Below are 17,306 nucleotides of genomic sequence, written 5' to 3' on the forward strand. Positions count from 1 at the left end.
TAGTACCATGCAGAGCATAACTTTTCATTCCATGTGAAAGAGGCCACTGACACATATTCTCTCTCCAAGTGAGTAGGCTGTGGGGACAAACACCCACTAGGTCTCCTTCTATAATCCCTCTGTTTGGCTTTGCTATCCTCCATAGAAGAGATGAGCAAACACCTCTGACATCCTATCACCTTACTGTCCACATGTATATACTCCAACTCCCTCCTGCAGATTACGAGGGTAATAAATGATACCAAGTGAGGCCAGAGGTTTATCTCTTCAGTATCACCATTACTTTGATGCCCAACCAGCCTGACCCCTCCTCTTAGCTAAGCCATTTTCTTTATTTGTTGTCCTATTATTCTAATCAGATTTAAAGTTCCCCACTATATCCTGATTCTTTACTCTCCTGAAATCTTAAGGTATAAATTACATGATCTGTAATAGTAATAATAGTAATAGTAATAAATGTCTCTAAGAAATTGGTTTTATTTTTTCAGCCAGGAATATCAGCTCCACTATCACTTTTGGAGTGTGAACTAAAGTATCACATGCTGTTCAGAGCATTTGGAACACAAGGGGGAATGTAATGAGAAGTCTGCTCTTAGAGAGCTCATCGTGAGATAGACTGTGGTGCAGTGGGGAGTCTGTATGCACAGAATGTCCTAAATAATGGGTTATTGCTCTATATAAAGGGATAGAAACAAGTTATTTTTTAAAAATTACCACTTACAAATCATAATGTATTCCAATTTCTTACCAGGTGAGAATATTTTCTTTTTCTTTTTTTTAAAGATTGATTTATTTATACAAAAGCTGGGGTAACAGACCAGAGGTGCCGGGTCGGGGGAGGTATGGGCAGGAGCAAGAGGATTCACCAGAGACAGAGTGGGGAACAAAACAGGCGGATTCAATGGAATACACTGTTGAGGGGAGCAGCGGGTGAGTCAGGAGAGGTCTGCTGCGCCACATGGGTTGCTCCCTGGCCGCCCGGGGATAGAACTCGTGCTACAGAGGCTGCGGATTGCTTCATAGTGCTGTGCTTAACCCCTTGTACCACCAGGGAGGCCCGGTGAAAATATTTTCAATGTTTCTTCTAATTAGAAGATTTTCACACATGGAAAAGGACGATACTTCTGAATTCTTTTCAATTTAATTTCATAGAAAGAAATCAAAGATACTGGGGGAGGACTTAGGGGAACAAGTTTGAAAAAGGCAATGCTCAAGTGCCTACAATATGCTAAATATTATGCTAAGGTTCTGGGGACTCAACAGTGAGCAAAATCCAACAGTGCTCTTGCACTAATGGAGCTTACAGTGCAATAGAATTGCAGATAAAGATGTTACGGGTAAATGGCAAATTACAATAGTGGTAAGCATCACAAAGGGAAGTCTCAGAGTACTGAGGGACTTGAAGGCTTCCCTGAGGAAATGACATCTACAGGAGAGCTGTGAAGGTACAAAGAGTGTAATCAAAGTGGAAAGAAGTGTATGTACAATGTCTATGACCTGAGTCTTAAGGAACTGAGAGCCCTGTAGAAGGGCTAGAGACAGATCATTGGGAAATGAGAGCAAAGAAGGGGAGAAGACAGATCTTGTGGAGTAGTCTGGGTTACTTTACTTTTAGGATATATCTTCATTCGAAAGGCAACAGATATCCACTACTGAAGAATTTTAGCTGTGTTACTATTTAAATACAGGATCACTTGGGCATAGTTCCAGGTACAAAATAGTAGATCAGTAAATGTTGAACCCCTCTTAAACACTGCAAAATTTACTTTTTATTGCAGTAGTGTACTTAATCAGTTAACAATCACAGAATTTTTATAAAATGAATTAGCATTATTTAATTTTAATTTAATGTCCATCTTCTCCCAAGTTAATAAAGTAAAATTCAAATTGCAGTGGAAAGTAGAAGTTGTTTATTGAATCATAATATTATCTTGGATATTGTTAAAAATTAAGTACAACTAAGTGAGACTCATTTTGTATTTGATTTTGTTTAGTTTTAAGTACTACATATTTTGTAGAATATATTCATACCAAGATGAAACAGAAGCAATAAAACAATATAAAGTTGTAAATGACAATTTAAGGCATCAGAAGTTCAATATTATAAATTTATGCAGCAAGATATGCCTTCAAGGAAGGTTGAGGAACTTATCTAGAAACCTTCTGAAGTTTTTAGCATATCAAGAATCCAATCCATAATACAGTGTTTATGCACTATTTACAAAGATATCTGGCTATTCAAATTTCTTCTATTTCTTTCAAATGTTTTTGCTAAAATTCATTAAGATGGTTTGCAAACAATAAAATAATTTTACCTAATGTATTTCAGCAATGCAGCTTTACATTTGCATAGAGAGAAAGAAGCTATTCTTACTGACTGAAAAAAAGTTAAGAATCTTTGGTAGATTACCAGAGCTACCAGACAGGCATGACATCCGGGAACCACATTCTCCCCAGGTATTTGGAGACTTCAGTGTGGATTTCATCTAAGCTATACTCATCATCAGGGATCAAAACTTCCTCCATTATAGAAAGATGGGTCAGCCTTCTCCCACATAGCCTTACAAACTCAATGAATGCACTGCAGCTAACTTCACATTCACTGAGGCCCAAAGCTGTTAACTTTTTACAGTGTTCAGCAATACAAATAAGTTCATTATCAAGAATTTGAAGACCATTAGCAGATATTACCAACTCTATTAGTCGTGGACAGTTAAGACCTATCCTCCCTAGGATTGCTTTGCTTATTGAACGACCAAAATAAAGGTGAGTGACAGGAGTTTCTTCTTTGAAGAATGTTTCAAATTCCTCTTCTAATAAAAAGAAGTACATAACAATATTAACTCCAGGAGAATGTTTAACAAGTGCATCCCAACTTTGTTTGTGAATAGTATGAAATTCAATTTGTCCAGGGTTTTCATTCACAACATCAATTCGAAGATGTTCAAGGTTAACGTGAGTCTTACTTGAAAGTGCTAGGAGAAGTTCATCACTTAAAATGTAGTAATTCAATGTCAGTTCTCTAAGGCCTTGACAATGATCAGCTACACAAAGGATTCCTGTGAAAAATGGGGAAAGATTCCTAAGAACAAAGAATTATAGTTACACTAATATATCAAGTTAATTTAAAAAGCGCTATCAGTTATTATTTGCTAAAATAGACATTTAATGTCTTTTGAGGATATGGATGCCAAGATACAGAAAATCATGTATATGTAATAATAAAATATATAATATATAATATATATAATAAAATATTCTCAAGAGAAACAATTTAAACTATATTTACCTTGCAGATTAAGACTTCTTTTGAAAAAAGATTACTTTGATAAATTATGTTTCATAATCACATAATTATCAATAAAAACTTGCTACTATTACTATAAAAAACATAATTCAAGCTACCGGATGCTATCACTTTTATGTGGACTATAAAGAAACTAGACAAAGGGTCAGGTAAAGCCAAACTCAAAAACTAGCCCTCAAAAGTTGATCAGAGAACTGAGGCATCCAAAGAGGGAGTGTGAGGAGGCGGGGTAAGAACAAAGTGGGGAGGAAGCAAAATGGATTAAAGTGATGGACTAAGGGTCCTTTGGGACTGGGAGTGGTAGGATAACTACATCTGAAGGGGGGACCCTATACTTCCAAAATACCAACAACAATGTGTATTGTTACCAATTAAAAAAATTAAAATGTATATACACATATATATATAAAACCTACCATCAGATGAAACATGAGGACAGCTACTCATTTTTAGGAGTCGGAGAGTGTCACTATTATTTGCCACAAGAATTTTCAATGAAAGATCATCCACTGGTGTGTCTTCAATTTTGACTGATGATAATGACTTTGAGTTGTCAAAAACAACTCTAAGTGCTGACACAAAATGAGACTTGCAAGTAAAAAGAAAGAATTATGAAAACATTACTGAAAAATCTATAGCTCCAATCAAATAATTAAAATAATTTATGTCACCCTATACATATAACATAGTAAAAGCAATCAACGTATTTCTTTTATAGTATAATTAGCCAAGCAGAAGATATTTTTATGACAAAGTATAGTTTTATACTTTTACAACTGATAAATAGAATGCTGAGAAAGACATTTCAAAGATTTGTGAACATGTCTTCCAATTATTTTCAATGTTAAGGATTTGGTTTTCAACATAAAAAGGACATAATTAACCCATTTCTTAGAATAGGGCTTGGTACATTATAGTCTGCAGACCATATCCAGTCCATGAGTTAAGAATGGGTTTTACAATTGTAAATGATTGAAAAAAATTCAATAGTATTTTGTGACTTGTGAACATTATATGAAACTCTTCCAATGTTCATAATTAAGTCAGACTAGAACACAAACAAGTGCCTTCATTCACGTACTGTCCGGAGAACTGACATGCAAAAGTCTAAAATATTTATTATCTGCACCTTTTCAATCTCTATCCTAAGAATAAACAGAATTGTTATTCATTGTATTCACTCTTGTACTTCCTGCACTTAAAATAGCATATGGCACAGAGAAGGCCAGTATTTGTTGATAAAGAAATGAATGAATGATATCATATTTTTCAGGGGCATACTTTTGGTGGCAAATTATCTAAACAAAGATGTTTTGAAAACTTAATCCAGTTTGAAGACGGAAAAACCAGTGATTATTTACAGCTTGACCTCAAAATGGGTAGAATTTCACAAGTTTTCAGATCTGGTAGTTTTTGACAAAGAAAGTCTAGACTCCAAATTCAAGCATGATCATTTTTTCCTTTACAAAATCAATTTGGACTCTACCAACGCTTGTACCATACCTATCAGAATGACCAAATTGGTAATAAGTCTTAACTCATTTTAAAAATCTTACTGGTTTTTACTAATTGTAAACTGATTGATACAAAATTTTAAATGGCGGACAGCTAGACATCTTTACTAAGTTTTATGGTGTCAGCATTTATTGGAGAAATGTTTTACTCTTTCCTTAAGAAATATACTGTTTATGTGCCCATTAACCAATTCTGAATAATCTTTCAGTCCTAAAGGACCCATTAGAGAACACAATATATTTCATTATAGTATCAACATAATTGCTTAGCACTTTTTATTGCCTTGTGAAATGCTGTACTTTTATCTTTTTTTCCTTATTTTACAAATGAGACTATGAGAGATCCATGGCTTTGCCAGAAACCACAGAGCTCATTTAGCTATGGAGGAAGAACCTGGAATGAAGACTGCTCACTGCTGGTGCCTTGCTGTGGTTAGCACCAACTAATCTAGAAGCTGACCTTGGAAGCCCGTGTGCAACATTAAAAACAGCTTAGAATCTAAGAATTTCAGGCTAATTTGATTCCATAGTTCATAAACAAGGAAATAAATACTTAGAAGGAGTAAGCTTTCATCTGATTATATTACTTTAATCCCCAAATGACCCACTTTTCTTTAGTGTATGTCTTAAAAAGATAAACAGGCTAGCAAAAATGTTTGCTGAAAGAGAGCCACGACCCAGTTTAATAGAGAGAAGATGCTACTATTCCTCTATGATCATCTGCAGGAAAGTTTCCATTAGCCAGTTTTACTGACAACGATAACTTAGTTGCTTATTATCTATCAGGTATTATTCTAAATCTAGGTTTATAGTGGTAAAAAAACAAAATCGAATCCCTGCCTTCAAGCAGTGTATGCTTTGGTCTAGAAAGAGAATAACCATTTTAAATAAATAAGGTAACTTCAAGTACTGATGAAAAATATAAGGAGAATGTAATATGATAGACAGGAAATAGAGGGGGGTGCTATTTTTGCAAAAGTGGTCAAGGAAAGCATTTCTGAGGAGATGGCACTCAGGTTGAGGTCTTAATAAAGAGAGGACAGTTACTCTATTCTGTGGCAGAGACTGCTAGTATATTCCTAACAACTATTCATTCTTTCTTCATTGGTAACTCAGTCCTAAGTTTAGCTGGGCACATTGCCACTGACCTAGCCTGCCAGAGCTAAGTTCTGGGTAATGAATATATATGCATTATGTGGCACCCATGGCTGATCTCCTTGAAAAGAAGAAGACATACCCTTCTTTCCCCAATTCTTCCACTCAGTGGCCGAGAACAAGAATGTGATGGTTAGATCTTAGAAAGCCATCTTGGACAAAGAAGACACCTTGGAGAGAATGGATAGACTAGAGGCTGGGTTCCTAACACCTTTATATCTAATAACTTCATATATACGGTCTTACACATGAATTTCTTTAATGAAAGAGAAACTTATTATTTCTTTATTTTATTTCACTGTAGTTAAGAAATTTCTACTATGTGGACTCCACTAATTAGTAAATTTAATTAAATTTTATGTTGTTTCAACTCCAATAGAGAGATTATAGAATTATAAGAATTACAGGAAAAATATTTATTTATGCATACAAGAGCTGGGATACAGGCCAGAGGTATAGGGGGTAAGAGGATTCACCAGAGACAGAGTGGGGAGCAGAACAGGCAAACTGACCTAAGTACACTGCTGAGGGGAGCAGCAGGCGAGTCAGCAGAGGTCTGCTGCGCCATGTGGGTAGCTCCCTGGCTAGCTGGGGATAGAATTTGTGCTGTGTACAGCTTCATAGGTTGCATCTTAACCCCTTGCGCCACCAGGGAGGCCCATATCTAAATTTACCTGAAAAGGCCTCCCTGATGGCTCAGGGGTTAAAAACAGCACTGTCAAGCTATCCGTAGCCACTGCAGTGCAAGTTAGATCCTTGCCTGGCCAGGGAGCAACCCACACAGCGCAGCAGTCCTCTCCTGACTCGCCTGCTGCTCCCCTCAGCAGTGTATTTCAGTGGATCCTCCTGTTCTGCTCCCCACTCTCTCTGGTGAATCCTCTCAACCTGTCCCCAACACCTCTGGCTTACACCTCAGTTCTTGTATGCTTAAATAAATAAATCTTTAAGAAAAAAATTAATAAATTTTATCTGAATGACAGCTAATGTAGAAACAATTACTAAAATTATAAAGAATAAAACATGTACAAGGTAGTTTAGCACAAGTGTTAGTCAACAGAAAACTATTCTAACTAATATTCCGAATACAAGCAGGGTAAGGTCCATTTTAGGAAAATGACCTTTTTTGACTAGTTTGACAAAATTGAAGAATTTTAGTATATCTCAAAAAAATGTCTAGCATCTTTACCTTTAACATATTCATAAAACTTGGCTTGGCTGTTGAAATCAAGCCCAAGGTCTGGATAGAACAATTTACCAGCTGAGAAAGTATATCACAGGCAGCTTCTGCTGATTCAGTACTACTATCAACCTACAAAAACAAATTAAAATCTTAATTTCCTGAGAGTAACTTATAAAGATACTGGCAATATAATTATTAAATAGAATTCAATTACTAAATTTTAGTTATCACTTAAAGTTATAAAGTAAATCAGTGGTTTTTATATAAAATGTCTCTGAAAAAAAGCAAGAGACAATAACAAATTAACTTTCTAAGCACTTCCTTCACACTTCGAAATCTTTTGCAATTACCTGGATTTTAACAATAGCATCCGAAAGAAGGGAATTGAAGTTGACATTATTAAATAGCTCAAATTCTATATTTCAATCTACATAAAGATAGAAATACAGGAAATAGTTGGGATTAAAATCCTGTAAAATTCATTAATGGTGTTAATATAAGGATATAGATACACAAAATGTTAACAAATGTACATCACCATCTATTATTTAACGCTTATTTTTCTTACCTTAATGCTGACATACTGGAGATGGGCGGAATGTTTTTTAATGATCTGCTGAATGAGATCAGGATGAGTGGATTTAAAATAGGAAGTAGTTGATTGGTTCAGTTCAAATTCGAACTTTCTCCAAAGATCCGGAATATGAAAAACTTTATTCCATGTCCTACATACAGAAGATGCCCGGGCCCGATCAATTAAAGGAAGATACTGAAAAATGTGTAAGACTACATGATGAGGTAAACTTCCCCAGTCCAGAAGAAGAGAGCACACATGAGTCTGGTTGAGAGAAGAATTGAATCCAAGTTTTGATTGTTTCACTGCTGGTGATGACTGGACAATTTCATTCACCACAGATAAATTGTTCCTCTTCATTCTGTAAACATTAAAAATGTTAAGTGATCATCACTCCCATCGACAGATATTTGTGCTCTAATTGTACAATATTCGGAAATGAAAAACAATTAAATTTTACCAGCAATCTTCAACAGTCATTGCTAAGTACTGCTATATGTTAGGGATACAGAGATAAACGAGAGAGGACGTGTACTCAAACACCTATGGTCAAGTGCTGAAATGCAAGGTAAATGCCGTAAATGAAATTATGATAAACTGCAATGACAGAATAAACTAGTGGTATGTGATTGAGTTTGTGTGCAGGAAGAGATGACTGGAGAAATTTCCAAAAGGAAATATTCTAGGAAACAATGTGTGTGTCCCAAATTTAGTCCTGGTCAATTTCTATCTAATGTTTAGTAAAAACATTAAACTGCTGTAGTGCCAGGAAGGGCACAGAGCAGGTTTTCCATGATTCGGCAGACTGGGTAAAGGAGAGTCCTGGAGCCCTCGGTGGCTTTCTCAGGCTTTTATTGAGCTTTTACATGTAGTGCAGCAACCAGGTACATGGCAGGCAGGGATGCTGGGGTGCAAGCAGGCCTCCAGGCCCCCAGCAACTCTTCACTCTGGGCTTCTCTGGCCTTCTCTCTCCTGACTCTGTCTTCTGCTTCTCTTGGCAAGTATGTCATTACTGAGCCATGGCCCACAGAAGTAAACAAAACAACTTATAACAGTGTAACAAATGCAGGTGCCCACCATCAGGCATGCAATCCTAATGGTGGGAGGGCAGAAAAGCCTGAAAATCATTTACCCTTCAACCGCCAATTCACTGATAGAATCATCATATAGGATGTGAATACCAATAATTCTATTAAAATAAACACTCTTTTACCTTGTCTATATTGACTTTTAAAGCATAAAACCTGAGAAAACAAAATTCATATGAAATAACTTTATAACAATGAGCAACAGTGAAAACATTTTAGAATATAAGACAAATTGATCTTCACTAGCTTGAAAACCTTGATATAAAAACTCCAGCTAAAATATACACAGCCATTTAAAAAACTGGAATATTTCTTTCCGAACTACAAACTTTCTTACCTAAAAAAGGCTTCCAAGTTATAGTCCACTCAGATTAAATGTAATGAACTAACTGCTGCCCATGGGTACTCACCAGTATCCACTAGATTTCACTTTCTAGCTTGGCAAAATACCACAAAAACACATTCATCAGAATGTATTAGTAAAAATACAGTCATTTTTATGCTTTGGATATTTATATATAATTGTATATATTGAAGGACTTAGTTAGGAAATTGATTCCCAAAGTATTTTTTCTACTCAGAAGGAAACCTGTCCATTAAAAAAAAGCACTTGCCAGGAATTACACTTGAAGCTCTACTAAAATAGAAGGTGGGGTGGGGGGAATAGAAGGTTGTGGATCAAGGATCTGAAAATTCACATTTTGATAAAAATATATAGTAAGGTAATTAAAAAAATTTCAGGGAGTACAGGATTACATTTATTTACTTATAGGTTGTGTAAATCTCTCTGTTCGAGTTTTTAGCAACAGATAATGACATTAGAGTAATAAGTTAGTAAACTTAACTTTCATTATTTATCATTCCATAGACATAGCTTGTTTGGTCTACTGGTAACAGAACACATGCTCTGTAGTTTTAAATTTTTTCACTTCTATTGATAGATACAATCAATTCATTCACACTCAGTTGATATTCTCCTTGAAACTGGACCAAATTGAGGCACAGTGACATTAAAGTTAACAGCAGTCTATTGACATGGAAGAAAATAACAGTTCTACACCAAGATAAAACTCAGTGACTTCGCATCTTGACAAAAAACCATCAAATAAAAATACATAATAAATGCATTCTCTCTCTTTTGCAAGGCAAATTCAACTAGACATAAGAGGAGGAGCAACCTATGAATCCAATAAAAACATCTCTTAGGTCTCTACTGCCTAACATCTGCCTGCTCTCAATTTCTCTCTCAACCTTACACCTAAAATAGATTTTTAGAGGACAAACAGGAAGAATGCATTTGAGTTCAAAAAAAAATATTCACAATTTTATTTCTCCATTGTCATCTGTTCTATTATCCAAATCACTGTTTTCCAAATGGCAAGGCTGACTCTCCTCCCTCCACATTCTACCCTAAGAGACAGGCAGAAACTATCAGGCACACTTTCAGAGGCACATCATGAATAAGAAAAAGACAAGTCGATGTTTTGTATTCCCTAACTCAGCTGACATACGAGTTTATTCACCACTAAAACTCTTCTACTACGTTATCAATATGGCTAAAGCTGTGTTGGTAGGTCCTGCATTCATTATGCTATAGAATACTCAAGTAATCTGGAAAAGGTATATAAACAGGAAAAGTATATAAAAACACATTAAAAATACAGTGAACAAGTATCTACCTCAGTTCAGTTCATTGGTGTTTTCATGATCAGACTAATTATTTCCTTGGTTTTGAGGGAACTTGACTGCTGTTTCAGAGTCACCATCTGGAATTTTGAGGGTCAACAAGAACACAACCAGAATACAGGACCCCAGTAAGTGACAGCCATATTCTGCAAAGGGAGAGATGAGCAAGCACAACACTGCTCTTTAGCAGAGCGCAAAAGCGGTTTATCAGCATTTGTGAAAGAATGTGATGACTGAGACTCAAAAGTCACTTAGTAGCTTCACTACCCATCCTAACCCAATTTCCTCTTTTGATATGTTTACTAATTTGGTGGGTCAGGTAACCATGTGAATCAGATCCTCTGTATCTAGGAAATCTTCCATGGTATTTCGAGGAAAAGATTATCAAAAGACATTAAAGACTGACCATCCAAACCCAACACAATGGCCAAAATGGAAGGAATTATCTTCTACTCCATCCCCAAATTCACCCAAATGTTTATTAAATGAAAACATAGAATACTTTTAAAAGTTTCAATTTTTTAATTGTCACAAGACCAGAAATATGTATAAATATTACAGATAACAGAAGAGTCCAAACTACCTAACAGGCTAGACAAATCTGTTAGAAGCAGCAAGATGAAAATAACCAGAAATAGGGCCTCCCCGGTGGCGCAGCAGTTGAGCGCTGGGCTGCAAAGCTGCCTGCAGCCTCTGCAGTGCCAGTTAGATGCCCGGCCGCCAGCGAGGGACCCACATGGTGCGCAGACCTCTCCTGCTGCGCCCACTGCTCCCCTCAGCAGTGTATTTCATCAGTCTGCCTGTTCTGTTCCCCGCTCTGGCTCTGGTGAAGTCTATCACCCTCCCGCGCTCCTGACTGTACCCAGTGCTTGTATAAATAAATAAATAAATAAATACATCTTTAAAAAAAAAAGAAAAAGAAAAAGAAAATAACCAGAGGGCCTCCCTGGTGGCGCAGCGGTTGAGCACTGGGTTGCCAAGCTGCCCGCAGCCTCTGCAGCGCCGGTTCAATCCCCGGCTGCTCCCCGGCCACCGGAGGAGGGTCCCACATGGCGCACAGACCTCTCCTGCCGCCCGCTGCTCCCCTCAGCAGTGTACTTCGGTCCTTCTGCCTGCTCTGCTCCCCGCTCTGGCTCTGGTGAATTCTCTCACCCTCCTGCGCTTCTGACTGTACCCAGTGCTTGTATAAATAAATAAAAATAAATAAATAATAATAATAATAAAAAAGAAAATAACCAGAAATACTGACCAGATATCTTTTATTTAAGGTACTTCCAATTTTTTTTAAGATTTATTTATTTATGCATACAAGAACTGGGGTACAGGTCAGAGATGCTGGGGGTGAGAGGATTCGCCAGAGACAGAGTGGGGAGCAGAACAGGCAGACAGACTGAAATCCATACTTTCTAAAGGGGCACAGTGAGAAAGCAGATGGCTGCCACCACAGGCAGATGCTGCTAAGGAATCTGAAATTCCAGTCAATGGTGCTATGACAAAGGAGGTATTATCTAACAGGAGAACTGAAGAAGTGCTCCAAAAATACAGCTTTAAAACACAGTTTTCAAATAAAAGCCAATTATGTTAACAGTTGATATTGTCCTTGAAACCGGACCAAATTGAGGTACAGTGACATCAGAGTTAATAGCAGGCTATCGACATGGAAGAAAATAACAGTTCTACACTAAGATAAAGTACAACCCAAGAAGAAGACAAAACCTATTTTTTAGGAATGTTATCAAACATATTTATGTTTTTTGCAGCCCATGTGACCTCTAAGTTCTTGCCTAAATTTAAAAGCTACAATTTTTTTTAAATATAAGAAAGTCAACATCATCAAAGTTTCAACAAGACAAAAGATAGTAAGTATTCACATCCAATAAATCTTTTCCTAAACAAGTGATTGGAGGTTTTTGGTGTTATAACACTTTAGCAATTGTCTGCACTTGCTCAGAAATCATCCTGTGGTGTTAAGCTGTATTTAAAAAAAAAAAAAAAGCTTTTAAATTTGGAAGAGGAGGTTTGCTTTGAAATCACTATGAAACCTGAAGTTTCAAAATACATGCAGAGATGCTGAGATGCTAGGAGAGGGTTACAGAGAAACTTGGTTAGGCAATCTGTTAAAAATCACTGAAAAGGGGGCCTCCCTGGTGGCGCAAGGGGTTAAGCACAGCACTATGCAGCAATCAGCAGCCTCTGCAGCACAAGTTTGATCTCCTCAGGCCACAGAGCTACTCACATGGCTCAGCAGACCTCTCCTGTCTCGCCCACTGCTCCCCTTAGCAGAGTATTTCAGTCAGTCTGCCTGTTCTGTTCTCCGCTCTGTCTCTGGTGAATCCTCTCACCCCCCCCCCACATCTCTGGCCTGTACCCCAGCTCTTACATGCATAAATAAAATAAATCTTTAAAAAAAAAAAAATCACTGAAAGGCTGAGGGGCACTTTAGGCAGCACTTTCCATTTCCTTCCAGACTCTGAAAGAGAAAGGGGAGGGAGGTCACCAAGCCAGGCCATCTACCTGGAAGCACTTCTGAAGTGGGGGAGACTCTTACCTTCGTGGTGGGTACCTGGGGCATAAGAATTAGGTCAAAGAATTCAAGAAAGCGTTTTTGCAAGGCTTTTCTAAAAGAAAATAATTTAGTTTTCTACTTCATCTTTGAGGAAAAGTTTCTGGGCACAAAGACAAAACGGGAACATCTTAATAACTGGACTCACGGGAAAGCTTTGAGACTGCTTTTCTCTGTGGCAATTTCAACTCTTAGCCTGGAAACTTGCAGCAGTCACGCAAAAACCACAGCATTTTGGGCAAGCGCTGCTCCCAAGCTTCCACGCGGGCACACCTGACCGCCCTCCACAGATGGGCAAAATGACTGCACGCGGGGAACCCCGACCCCGCGCGGGGTCCTGGAGAAAGGCACACCCGGAGATGGTGAACGCAGACAGAAGACCCGACCTCGGGGTGAATCAAATGCCCGGGGCGGGGGGGGGCCCAGGCCTGGGTCTGCGGGTGGCTTCACTCCTCAGGGGGTGCCCCTCACCTCAGCCCCGGGCGGCCCCCGGCTGAGGAGGCCAGGGCACGCCTTCTCGCTCCCGACTAAAACGCCCCAGTGCCGGGGTCACCCTTCGCACACCACCACCCTGAGGCGGCTGGGCGGGGTCACCCGGTCACCCCTCCCCACATCACCGCCCGCCTGAGGCGGGACCCGGGCTCCAGCGCGCCTCCCTCGCAGCCAGCTGAGGCGACCGCGCTAAGACCACCGCGCCCCCAGAAGGAAACGCTACCTTCAGACAAACAACCGCGTGTTCCCGCGCGTGCCCCGGCGTTCGCAGGCGCTCAGGGGCGGCGGCCCAGGCCAGCCCTTCCCGCGCCCGGAGCGGCTGCCCCCAGAGCTCGCAGCGCGCGGCCGGGCGGGTGCGAGGACCTCCAAGAGCGCCGGCATCCCAGGCCCCGCCCCGCGTCGCAGCAGGCCACGCCCCCGGCACGCCCCCGACACGCCCCCAGGCAGCTACGCATGCGTCCTGCTTCACCTCCCGACGGCGCCGTCCGGCTCGCTGAGCTGCAGGCGTCCCCCGGTTCCCGCTGAAGCGGTGAGTGGGAAGTTTGCTGCCGCTTGGTCTTCAGCTAAATCGTCCTGTCAGCCTGCCATGCCATAGTAAAGCCGACGGCCAACTTTCCACACGGCAAAGAATTAACGTTCCAGCTTCTAGATGGTAAACCTCTCTGTATTAATACAAATCCTCGAAAGGAGACTTTTAAAATAGCAAAAGCGGTAACAGTTCTGTATTAAATACCTTTATATCATCACCGTGTCCTGTGTCACATCTGTGTTATCTCCTGGGAATAAACATTGCAGTTCCTTGTGCAAAACAAGGCATTCGATAAATACACAAGTATTTTGTGAGCGGTTAGGATTTATTACTTCTTTCTTTTTCTTTTGTTATTTTTTTTTTTTTTTTTGAAAACCTGAGGTCGAACTATATATATAATGTTCTGGAAATTCTTCTGTTGCTTACTACATCATGGACATAGTTCCATGTTAACACATAGATCCCCCTAATATTTTTTTTTTTTTTACAAATACCCTCATTCAGATATAATTGACAAACTGCACATATGTAAAGAGTACAATTTGATAAGTTTGGACACCCTTGAAGTCATGACTGTAATTAAAAAATTAATTTCCCAAAAGTTTCCTTTTGCCACCCATAACCTCTCCTTCATTCAGTTCTAAGAGCTGCTTTCTAACACTATAGATTACCGCGCATTTTCTAGATTTTTATATAAATTAAATCATGTCATATGTAGTCTTTTTTTGTCTGGCTTTTTGCACTCAACATTATTGTTTTCAGGTTCATCTGTGTTGTATCACAGTTCCTTTTTTAATGGCAGAGTAGTATTTTATTACATGGATATAAGCAAGTTTTGTTTATCCATTCACCTGATGATGGACATTTTGGTTATTTCTAGTTTGGAGCTATTACAAATAAAGTTGCTATGAACAGTATCATACACATTTTTGTTTGGACATATGCTTTCATTTCTCTTGGGTAAATACCTAGGAGTGCAATTGTATACAATTGGTGTGTATTTGTATAATAGGTGTGCATTGTATAATAGGTGTGTGTTTAACTTCTAAAAAGACTGTCCATTTGCTTTCCAAAGAGGTTGTTTTACGTTCTCACTAGCAATGTATCAGAGTTCCATTTCCTTCACATCTTCACCCACACTTTTAAATTTAATAGATATCTACAGGTATCACATTGAAGATTTAATGTACATTTCCCTAATGAATGATGATATTGAATATTTTTTTCATATGCTTATTTACCATTATACTTTTTTGTGGTGAGGGTCTTTTAAAATAGCTTTCCTTTGGGTGATGTATCTGTAAAGATGTCTTTGATGTGCAAATCACGTAGTGTTTTGCCTATATTTCCTTCTATATATTTTATGGTTTCAGGTCTTATTTCTAGTTCTTTAATCCATTTTGAGTTGATTTTTGTGCACCCAAAGCAGTGAGAGTGAAGGCAAAGATAAACAGCTGGGACTACATCAAATTAAAGAGCTCTGCACAGCAAAAGAGACAATAACAAAAACAAAGAGAAACCTCACCAACTGGGAGAACATTTTTGCACACAACACTAATGATAAAGGACTGATCACAAAAATCTGCACAGAGCTGATGAGACTCAACAACAACAAAGAAAATAACCCAGTCAAAAAATGGGCAGAAGAGCTAAGAAGAAACTTCTCTGAAGAGGAAATGCAAATGGCCAACAGGCATATGAAAAAATGTTCAACATCACTTGTCATCAGGGAAATGCAAATCAAAACTACCATGAGATACCATCTTACACCAGTGAGAATGGCACATATTAAAAAAACTAGCAACAACAAATGTTGGCGAGGGTGTGGAGAAAAAGGAACTCTCCTGCACTGTTGGTGGGAGTGCAAACTGGTCCAACCACTATGGAGAGCTGTGTGGAGATTTCTTGACCTACTAAACATAGAGCTTCCATATGATCCAGCAATTCCACTCCTAGGTATTTACCCAAAGGACACAGAAACATCAATTCCAAAGAACACCTGCACCCCTATGTTTATAGCAGCACTGTTTACAATAGCTAAGCTTTGGAAACAGCCTAAATGCCCAAAAATAGATGACTGGATCAAGAAGATGTGGTACATATATACCATGGAATATTACTCAGCATTCAAAAAAGATAAACACATGCAATTTGCAGCAACATGGATGGCACTGGAAGGGATCATGCTCAGTGAAATAAGCCAAAAAGAAAAAGAAAAATACCGGATGGTCTCACTCATAGCAGGAATCTAGAAAACTTAAATAAGGGACCAGGAAAATGAATAACTATAAGAAAGGGAAAATCAAAATCAACAAAAAACTATGAACCAGAGACACTTTGGGGGGTGGGGGGTGGAAGGGGAGGGATTGGGGTCCGAATGGGGGGGGTTGCAATTGTATGGGGAATATAAAAATAAAATTTATTATAAGAACATAAAATAAATTCTACTGCAACAAAACAAATAAATGTTTTCCCCAATTAAAAAAAATAAAATAAAATAGCTTTCCTGATTTTATTTTATTTTTAAGTTTGTCAGTCATTTATATGTTTATATAACTTTGAAACTACATATTTACTCCTCCACATGCATGCTATCCTTGCCCTCTACCAAACCTCCCATGTCAATGCTGTCCGTTTCTTTCCCCTACATCTTCCTCCCTCCCCCTTTTACCCTCTGGTAATCAGCAAATTTTTACTAAGCCTCAGATTTTTTTTTCCTGTATTTTGCCAATATGTTTCATTGTTGTTTATATTCCACAGATAGGTGAAATTACCTAATAACTTTGTTTCACTCTCTGACTTATTTCATTTAGCATAATCATGTCCAGTTCCACTATTTCATTTTTTAAATAGCTGTGTCAAATTCCATTGTTTATTCCATAATTTCTTTATCCAGTCATCTGTCAGTGGGCACTTAGGTCGGTTTAAGGACCTGGCAACTATGAACAGTGCTGCTGTTAACATAGAGGTACATATGTTTTTTTCAAATTAGAGTTTTTATATTATGGGGGTAAATATCTAGCAGAGGGATTGTTGAATTATAAGAGGTTTACATATTTCCTTAAAAAATCTCCATGCTGTTTTCCATAGAGGCTGTGCCAACTTGCATCCCCACCAATAGTAGACGAGAGTTGCTTTTTCTCCACATCCTCACTGACATTTGTTATTTCCATTCTTTTTGATATGAGCCAATCTCACAGGGATGGTGTCACATCTTG

General features: G+C 38.5%; 1 protein-coding gene across 3 annotated transcripts in view; it reads right to left on the reverse strand.

Moving 5' to 3' along the window:
- Nucleotides 1–1,814: 1,814 nt before the first annotated feature.
- The window catches only part of LOC119243448 (F-box/LRR-repeat protein 21), a 34,783-nt gene continuing 19,291 nt past the window's right edge, over nt 1,815–17,306 (reverse strand). The window contains exons 1-6 of one of the 3 annotated variants that reach the window (XM_037509264.2): nt 13,783–13,863; nt 10,498–10,650; nt 7,725–8,091; nt 7,163–7,285; nt 3,724–3,895; nt 1,815–3,059 (exon numbers count right to left, since the gene is read on the reverse strand). In XM_037509264.2, coding sequence (XP_037365161.1) covers nt 2,416–3,059; nt 3,724–3,895; nt 7,163–7,285; nt 7,725–8,090 — 1,305 coding nt within the window. In that variant the 5' untranslated portion in view covers nt 8,091; nt 10,498–10,650; nt 13,783–13,863 and the 3' untranslated portion in view covers nt 1,815–2,415. Of the gene's footprint in view, nt 3,060–3,723; nt 3,896–7,162; nt 7,286–7,724; nt 8,092–10,497; nt 10,651–13,782; nt 13,864–17,306 lie in introns of those variants that run through there. The other 2 variants (XM_037509265.2, XM_054694369.1) reach the window with 2 other exon arrangements.

This window comes from Talpa occidentalis, unplaced genomic scaffold, assembly GCF_014898055.3.
Source record: "Talpa occidentalis isolate TD23 unplaced genomic scaffold, MPIMG_talOcc4v2.1 talOcc4.13, whole genome shotgun sequence".
In the NCBI taxonomy this organism is placed as follows: domain Eukaryota; kingdom Metazoa; phylum Chordata; class Mammalia; order Eulipotyphla; family Talpidae; genus Talpa; species Talpa occidentalis.